The sequence below is a fragment of the Penaeus monodon genome, chromosome 13 (genome assembly GCF_015228065.2).
Source record: "Penaeus monodon isolate SGIC_2016 chromosome 13, NSTDA_Pmon_1, whole genome shotgun sequence".
In the NCBI taxonomy this organism is placed as follows: domain Eukaryota; kingdom Metazoa; phylum Arthropoda; class Malacostraca; order Decapoda; family Penaeidae; genus Penaeus; species Penaeus monodon.
Window position 1 is genome coordinate 3,411,075 of NC_051398.1, and position 9,958 is coordinate 3,421,032.

The 9,958-nt window shown below is 36.8% G+C and overlaps 1 protein-coding gene across 1 annotated transcript in view; it reads left to right on the forward strand.

Annotated features, from left to right (window-relative positions):
- The window catches only part of LOC119580021 (flocculation protein FLO11-like), a 21,141-nt gene extending 18,449 nt beyond the window's left edge, over positions 1 to 2,692 (forward strand). The window contains exon 4 of the mRNA XM_037927873.1: positions 1 to 2,692. This exon is cut by the window's left edge and continues 125 nt beyond it. Within this exon, the coding sequence (XP_037783801.1) occupies positions 1 to 1,052 (1,052 nt within the window). The 3' untranslated portion in view covers positions 1,053 to 2,692.
- The last annotated feature ends 7,266 nt before the right edge of the window (positions 2,693 to 9,958 follow it).

Below are 9,958 nucleotides of genomic sequence, written 5' to 3' on the forward strand. Positions count from 1 at the left end.
GCACGGACCCCCCTGAGCCCACTGTGGCCCCGAGCTATCCCGTCCTGCACGCGTGCCTCGTGCTGGGCGGGGACGTGCCCTCGTGCGTGGCCCAGGCGCAGCTCTACGGCCAGCTGCTGTTCGAACACACCGTCAACTCCCTGCAGAAGCCGGCGACGGACGAGGCCACGCCGTCCGCCATCGAGGTGATCAAGCAGAAGCACCCGTACGCGGAGGTCATCAACGGCACGATCCCCACGACGGCGGAGGGCGAGGGCGAGGGCGAGGAGCAGCCGGGCACGCAGAACCAGAAGCCGCCCACCAAGGGGCAGGTCATCGCGGCCAACTTCCCCCACGCCGTCGTGCAAGGGGGCGGCGCCCAAGGGGCCGAGACCGCCATCGAGAAGGTGCCGTCGAAGGACCAGTACATCACGGAGGAGTTCCCGCATGCGGTCGTGGTGCAGGGTCCTGCGGCAGGCGGGAACAGGCCTGAGGACTACCCCCACGCCCAGGTGATCGACACGCCCACGATAACCAACGCCGACGCCCTCCCCATCCTCCAGCAGGTCCTCAACAAGGTGCATTACGTCCAGCAGACCTTCCCGCATGCGCAGATCGACCCCGCCGTCAGCGCCGCCGTCAACACCCAGATCATCAACCCCATCAAAGACCTGAAGGTCCCCTCCGACACCCAGCGGGAGAACGAAGCCGCAGAGAGCGTGCCGGTGTTCCCCGACGACGCCGCAGACGCGTCCTCCGGAGTCCTGCTCACGCCTCTTCACGCGGAAGGCATCGAGCACACGCAAGCAACGAACCAGGTGATACAGAACATCCAACAGGTCATCCAAAGCGTCCGTCCGCAAGCACAGAAGCCAGGCCAGGACGCAGACACGGCGCAGAGCGACGACGCGCAGGGGAAAGGAGACGCGGATGATGTCGCCAAGGAAAACGAGAAGGACGCAGGTCCGCACAGGGACTTCAAGAAGGACGCTAAGGCCCAGCTGATCGAAAGGCTGTTCCCTCACGCGCAGGTCGTCCCGAATCGGCCTCTGCACCGCGGGAAAGGGCTATGAGGGTCTTTATTTCGTGATTTCCTGGACTACGTGAGCGGATTCCGTGTGTAAAATAGGCCCTACTAATTTATTTTGTACATATGCTCTTCTGTTCCGAGACTTAAGCTTGATCACTGTACAATACAGACAAACAGAACAGGAAAGATTAAACATTAGCATCAAGACAAACCATAACATGAATGTGATTTTGTGTCGAAAACTAGAATCAAGAAAGAACGATTTCTGGAAAATGTAATTATGCATATACTTATTTTTATTAAAGTGCAAAAACAGACACATAATAATTAGTGCACATGACAGTGAAATCTCTGTGAAGTGAAATAGCGAACAGAGTCAATTATAAGAACATTTCATTAACACCACAATTTACCTTACATGAACTCCAACCAATCAAGACTATCTGATACAGAAAAATATCATTTATTCAGTTTTATACACAAAAAATATCAGACACTGAAAACTACAACGTTTTATGTCATTGTTCATATGTGTAGATTTCAGACAGACAGTACTCTAGATGCCCAGTGTCAGTGTAGCAGAGAGGAACTTAAAGTTGCTTGTAATGATCACTTCTTCGGTACAGAAAGGAAAGTGCTATAGAAAGCTGCATCACCTTGCATGATACACGCATGAATTGTTGCAATAGCAAGCGAGCTTCTGCGTTATATAGATACATTTTTTACTAATTATTATTCTTTTTTTATCTAGCTTTTTTTTAAGAGAAAAACATACATAGTTGTGAACGAAGCCCGTAATTTGAAGCGTCTCTCGTCCGGAACGAAGCTGTTTCGAATCACATGGTACTCGATTCATATATCATCCACTGAGTCGTCAGCAAGTGTCAGCGCCAGAGAATTCGGTCGTTGTCACTTGTCAGCACCTGTAGTGTCGACAGTTGGTGGATATCGCTAGTTGCTAGTTGGAAACGCTGCTAGAATGAAGGTGTTGCTAGGAAGAAATTGCAATACTTAAGCGCCTGTGTGTCGTTTCGGCTAAATCTATGGCGATGCTTCTCACCCGTTTTTTTCTGAAGGATTTATGTGCAATTCAGAACAAGGAAATGTATAGTGCGACGCTGGTAAAGAACACAATGATATCAAAACACTGGGTGACTTTTGGAGTACTTGATAACCTAATAGTGTTTGCTTATTTATTCCGGGAGCCATCGTAGACGAGCAATATATGTATGAATAATACACACACACGGGCGCGCGCTTATACACGCACAAATATTCATACACACACGCAGGCGCGCAAACACGCAGGCACGCATACACTGTGTACGCATATACCCATACAATGTTATGCAAATATAAAGGTTCAGGCCTATAATAGTGTCAAATACGCATTACATAGACATGTACATTACATATACACGCTGTCAGACACACGCTTAATATACAGTACATACATTTTAACGCATCAATTCTTTGTCATTATTTTATTATTATAGTTACTATTATTTTATATATTTATTATTATTATTTTACTGAGAAAAGTTATCTACACTAATCCATAACAAAGAATGACAGCGATGACATGTATATCTAACCAAAAAAAAAAAAAAAAATATTTGATAAGATATTAACCTAACCATTACTTGTATGAGCCTTTGTTAATTTATTGTACATGTATATATATATAAAAGATATTTGCCAATTTATTTCTATTAGTTTTTGCTTGAATGCAAGTGCTTGTTTTGAATATTGGGTGCATGCATGTTCGTGTACAAAATCAGCCATTGCCTTATTGCTAATTTGCTTGTAATAATAAATATTATTATTGATATTTTTGTTTTGTTTTTTTTATTCTTACTGTGTTAGCTTCGTAAGTGATATGATCCCATCGTTAATAGGAGTTAGTAGTTGTTGTTAGTAAGTCTGTTATTAGTTCTTGAGTTTACTAGTACTGTTTTATAGCACTATGTTAGCATCTTTATGGTAGTACTATAATTATCAGATTTTTGCATTCTGTATGTATATATTGTTTGTATTGCTGACGATGATTGATATTTTGTAGCTAATTAAGTTATTTGCTGCTGTTAGTACTTACATAATTAACAGATGGTAGTATTTGAATGGTACAATTAGCTGTTGTTAGTATTTGAATTATATAATTAGCTGTGTTAGTATTTAAATTCTGTAATTAGCTGTAAGTAGTATTTAAAGTTTGTAATTAGCTAATGTTTGTACTTAAATGCTGTAATTAGCTGCTGTTAATGTTAATTTTTTTTTTTTTTTTGTAATTAGCTGTTGTTAGTACTTCAGTGATGTAACTAACTGCCGTCAATACAGGTATTATTAGTTAATTTTTATATGATCAGATGATATTAGTTTTTATAGATTAGCTACTGTTTGTATTTATATTATCAGCCGTTGGTGATATTTACAAAGTTAGTTGTTAGTATGTCATTAGGTAATGTTAAACTCCCATCACATATTTGTGTGTGTGTTTCTCTAACTAGTTGTCAGTACTTCCAACAATTGCAATTGAAAACTTCTTTCATTAGCTGTTGACTTCACTTCTTTCATCAACAGCTTCCATCAGTATCACTTCTATCATTCCATCCATTTTTATATGTTTCTATATATTTTATTTTCATTCTGACACCAGATGTGCCTAGGTCATTCCCCACTTACATATTTTAAAAGTATCTACTGTTCTTCATTAACGAACATCAACTAAGCTCCGTTTTACCACCAAGAACATCGTATTTAACACAAAGTCGGTCTTATTCCAGCGAATTTGCAACATAATTTTAACGGGATAATTCACTACCATAGTTTGCCCTGTCTCATCTCGTTGGTTTCTCTAAAACAATAATTTTAGATTATTTAAAAGACTGTCTTCACATCTCTTCATAATGGTATTCATGTCTGCATGTATTCATATATGTGTGTGTATGTATGTATGTATCTATATATATTATATTTTTTTTTTTCACGTATGTATCTAGGTATGTGCGTTTGTCTGTGTCATCTACGGTAGGTATTTTTGCGCAAGATAAGTGGAAAAATAGAAAGGTACTTAGGTTGGCATGATGATAATAGTAATGATAGTAATGATAATGATAATAATAATAATAGTAATGATAATAATAATAATAATAATAATAATAATAATGGTAATGATAGTCGTAGTAATGATAATAGTAATAATGATAAACGTAGTAATCATAATATTGATGATGAAAATGACAGGACAAAATGATAAAGAAAGTAATAATGATCTTAATATTAATATTAACGATGGTAAGGATATATTGATGATAGGATTGGTGATAGAATCAATGAAATATAATGACCATAATGATTAATAATAAAGATAATGAAATAGGGAAATTATGGTGGAGATGCTCATAATAGTAAGAATGATAAATAACAATGTTACGTGTGTGTGTGTGTGTGTGTGTGTAAATATACAGTACATTTCTATATATCCGTCTCTCTATCTTTCTATATATATACAAAGATATAGATGAATAGAGAAAGAGAGAGAGATGGCCATGGATACACACACAAACACACACACACACACACACACACACACACACACACACACACACACACACACACACACACATATATATATATATATATATATATATATATATATATAGAGAGAGAGAGAGAGAGAGAGAGAGAGAGAGATTGATAAATAGACTAATGCTGATAGATAGATCATTAGACAGACAACATGATTTCCCACAAAAAGAAAATCCCACGCATGAAATATATTCGCTCATAATAATAATAATTAAAAGCTAAGCCAATATTTTCCTAAGACAATTTATCTTGTCTTTACTTCGATCAGCTGTTCGAAGGAGTCAATTCTTAGCGTTTTCATGACTTAAGAATTTCAGTGTTCATGTTTAAAAAACGTAATCATGATATGTAAGTTTTTTTATTTGTGTGTGCATTTGTTTTTTTGTGTGTTTGTGTCTGTTTTTCGTGTTCGTGTGTGTTTGTTTGTATCCTTGTTTGTTTTGTGTATGTGTGTGTTTATTTGTGTATGTGTTTGTTTATTTTTTGTGTGTGTACTTGCTGTATGTCTATTTTTGTTTTTTGTGTACGTATGTGCGTGTGTGTGTGTGTGTCCATCGTCATTATTCTTTGTTTTATTTTCTCTTTTTTTTTCTCTTTTCCCTTTCCTTATGTCAATTATTCTCCTTCATTGTCTACCCTTTTTTATTTTATTATTATTACTTCATCGTTTTTATTTTCTAATTTTCCTGTTTTCTTATTTTCTTATTTTCTAATTTTCTTGTTTTCTTATTTTCTTATTTCCTATTTGTTTTATAATTTTCTTATTTTCATATTTGCTGATTTTCCAATTTTCTTGTTTCCTAATTTTTCATATTTTCTTTTTTTCTTATTTCCTGATTTTCTTTTTATCATATTTTCTACTTATCGTATTTTTATATATATATATTTTTTTTTAATGAAAATTTCCCAAAATACAATGAAATTCTAATGAAAATCTCATAATTCTAGAAATAATAGAAATCTGATGTTCTTTTAATCGACTAATGATACAATAATTAAGCAATATTTGAACATTTTATGTAATTGGTGAAAATAGTTGAAATAAAAAATAGTTAAATAATTAAATAGTTGAAAAAATATATATATTGAGATTGATGAATTGATTATATTGACAATGGGAATGATGACGAAGTTGATAATAATAACTACAAAATAATAATGATGATGATGATGATAGAAATAACAGGGATAATAATTATTATTATTATTATCATAATGATAATAGTAAATAATAATTATGATAACGATGATGATGATAGATCTAAAAAGTATGATTATGAGTATGATGATAACAATAAAAATAATGATAATAATATTGATAGTTATGATAATAAAAAAGACAAAAGTGATATTAAAAATGATGATAATAATAACAGTTGTCATGGTAACAACGATAATGATAACAGTAATAATAATAACAGTGAAAATAATAACAGTAATAGCAATAATAATGATAATAACAACAAAACTAAAAACACCAGCAATATTTAGTGGAAATACATTATTCCTCCCTGTAACTCGCACCACCGCATTTCCCGCTTTCTTTGACAACACGTATTTCCCATTTTCTCTTTCTTCAACGATTAGAACCACCTTGATCTCGTTTTCTTTGAAAGTGTGTCGTCCTCCTCTGTCGTTGAAATAATAATTCTGTGATTAATGGGTGTCTATTTTCTTCGTTTTATCGCACTGAATTTGATCATTTAATAAGTTTTCGTGTAATTTGAGAAGTTTTTCGTCTCTTCTCTTTTAATTGTTGATAATTTCGTTGTGCGTTTTGTATATTTTGGAAATAGTGAAATGGAAGATATACATACAATAAATATACTGTTTAGCTACACTTAACATAGGTTTTCATACATATAATTAATTCAGTAAATGTAACGGTACACATAAAGATAATATGGACGATAAACTGTCGAAAATATTACCATTAGCCACAGCACTATGACTACCTCCCCCCCCCCCCCACCCAAACCCTTTGTAACCAAGTAAACATATTTTCAACGTGAAAAATTAACCCATATCTGATTTACATCATTACGTGAAATAACATGCTATTAGACCCTTTTTATTTGAGGTATTGTGTGGGTGTAAGTCAAAAGTCGAAAAGTGTTTGTGTCCGTATGTGTGGCTTCGTATTTCAAGACGTATATATACATGTGTGTGTGTGTGTGTGTGTGTGTGTGTGTGTGTGTGTGTGTGTGTGTATTTTTTTTTTGTTTACGAAGTCGCGTGGTTATTCGGTCACGTCTACACTAACCCCCCTCCCCCTCTCTCCCTATCTCTCCCTCACCCCCTCCCTTACCCATTTCATTCACCAATAATGTCTACATTTTATTTGTCTGATAGGGAGGAGATGAAAGAGGGAGGGAGAGAGGTGGGAGGGAAGAGGGAGGGGAGACAGGAAAAGAGGGGAGGAGAGGGAGGGAAGGAAGGGAGAGGAAGAAGGTGAGGGGAAAGGGGGAAGGGAGAGGGAGGAAGGAGGGCGGTAGGTGGAAGGGGTGGGAGGGAAAATATGAGACGGAGGGGAGAGAGGAAGGAGGGAAGGAGGGGGAAGAGAGGGAAACAGGAAAAAAAAGGAAATGAAACAGAAAAGGAACATAGAAGATGAGACAGTATGGACGAGAAGGGAAGGGGAAGGAAAGAGAAAGCAATAAACGCTAGGGAATGCAAGAGAGAAGGAAGAAGGGAGAAGAAGAGGAAACGAAGAGCCATAATTAGGTGGGAAGAAGAAAGAAAGAAAAAGAAAAATCCTATATTGGTTATGATTGCTATTCTCACCATTTCCAGCACATGACGAGGGAGGGATTACCGTGGGAATTCGAGAAACAAAGAATGCGTTGATAGACAGGGATAGGGGGAGACTGTGAGAGAGGGGGGGGGGAGAATGATGGATAATGAAAGAGATAAAATTTCGAGAAACGAGCATGCATTGATAGGCATGAAAAGAGGGAGATGGTGAGAGAGAGGGGGGGAGGGGGGATAACAGAAAGAGGAAGTGAGAGAAAGGTGGGAAATGAAAGAGAAAAAATTCGAGAAACGAGACTGCGTTAACGAGTTTGGAAGGAGGGGGTAGTGAAAGAGTGGGAGATGTAATGGGGAGAGGAAAAAGAGAGAAAAATTAACAGTAGAGAGAGTAAAAGAGAGGGAAGGCAAAGATAGAAAGATCAAGATAACGAGAGATAGAGAATTAGAGAGAGAGAGAGAGAAAAGAGAGGAAGGACAGACAAACACAAACTTATACTGAGAGAGAGAGAGTAATAGAGAGGAAGGACAGACAAACACAAACTTAGATTGAGAGAGAGAGACAGACAAACAAAGAGACAGAGAGAGACAGAGAGACAGAAATAACGAACAGAGACAGACAAACATAGAGAGAAGGGGCGTGGTTTACTAAAGAGGAGGAGCTAGCGTGACGGTAAGTCTATACTACGTGTCAGTGTGAGATTCACAATGCTAAGAGGTACATACTAATGCATTCAGTATATTTTTTTGTCGAAATGGTGTGACTGAAAATAAGGAAGCCAACTTTCTGAATTGGTAAACAGGTGTTACAGGTAAGAAAATGGGAGAAAAATCGTTTTCTTGTTTAATGACTGTTAATTGTGTTGTTGAAGAATTCAGGTGTAATACATTGACGATTGTTGGACTGTTATCAATGTGTGTGTGTGTGTGTGTGTGTGTGTGTGTGTGTGTGTGTGTGTGTGTGTGTGTGTGTGTGTGTGTGTGTGTTATTGTAACTTACAAATCAGGATACTAGTGACTTATAAAATGTTATGCTGTATCATGTTTACCATTATATAAGATCTGTTATATTACTGTTATAGTACTGTTTGTTTTTATATGTGTGGACGATCGCTGAGTCAGTGCCCTTGTTGTTTGCCCAATTTAACGTTGTGAACAAATTGTGTTGTTGTTGAATATAAGCATATACATGAATAATTGCGTGCGTATACGTGTATACACGCCCCCCCCCACATACAAACAAAAACGGTGAAATTGGGAGTTCTTAGTTTATTTAAACTTGATTACAGTGATGGTGATAATGATGATAATAAAAATGATTGTAATAATGATAATGGCGATGATGATATTGATACGCATATATAGATAGATATAGATACAGATATAGATAGATATGGATAGATAGATATAGATAAAGGTATATATACATATACATGTATACTTATTCATAAATGTGCGCACACACACATATATGTATATGTATACACGCATACGCTCACCCCCCCCCCCCCCCCGCACACACATTTGTGTTTGTGTGTTGTGTGTGCATACCATATACATTATATATTATAATACATATAATAATATAATAAAAATATACACAATAACACTACACATAAAATACACACACTATATATATATAATATATTATATATATATATATATATATATATATATATATATATATATAATATATAGGTGTGTGTGTGTGGTTGGTGTGGTGGGTGGGGTGTGTGTGGTGTGTGGTCGTGCGTCGTGGTGTTGTGTGCGTGTGTGTGTGTGTGTGTGTGTGTGTGTGTGCAATTATATATTTAGACCTATGTTTAGCTATATACATACATATATACACACAGTACGTATAAGTGTACTCATGCGTGTGTCCCCGCAAACGCACACATATGTTCCCGACGTTACACACATTTTCAATTACAACCCTACAACTCGCTGCCGCACCTGTCATTATCTCGGTCACTGTGTCTTAATTGCTATTACCTCATTACCAGTCCCGAGGCCGATCATCACTCCAACGACCTAGATAGGGAGTCGTTAGAGCAGGGTCTTCGTTTTATAATACATGGATAGAGTACAGTGGATTCTGTCGTTGTGATTTCTTTGTGTATCAAGATCCTTCGTAAATACGATTTTTATTTTTATATATATTTATTTGTTTATTTTTTATTTATTTATTTTTTTTTTTTTGCTCTGATTTATATCATTATTACAGTCGTTGCATTTGTTATTTTTTGCTTGTTTTCACATATTTGCTATCCCTCGTTACTGTTAAAACTGTCCTTGTTATGTGTTTTATAAAGGTATGTTCAGACTTCCCTTGATTTCTTGCAACGCCATTTCTTTGAAAATCTAAAAAAGAATTAAGAAAAACGGTAAAACGGGGAGTTCTTAATTTAAACTTTATTACAGTGATGGTGATAATGATGAGCTTAGTAATAGCAGAAAGAAAAGCAACAATCAACAATTATAACTATGATGATGATGATAATCATGATAATAAAAATGATTGTAATAATGATAATGGCGATGATGATACATAGAGAGAGAGAGAGAGAGAGAGAGAGAGAGAGAGAGAGAGAGAGAGAGAGAGAGAGAGAGAGG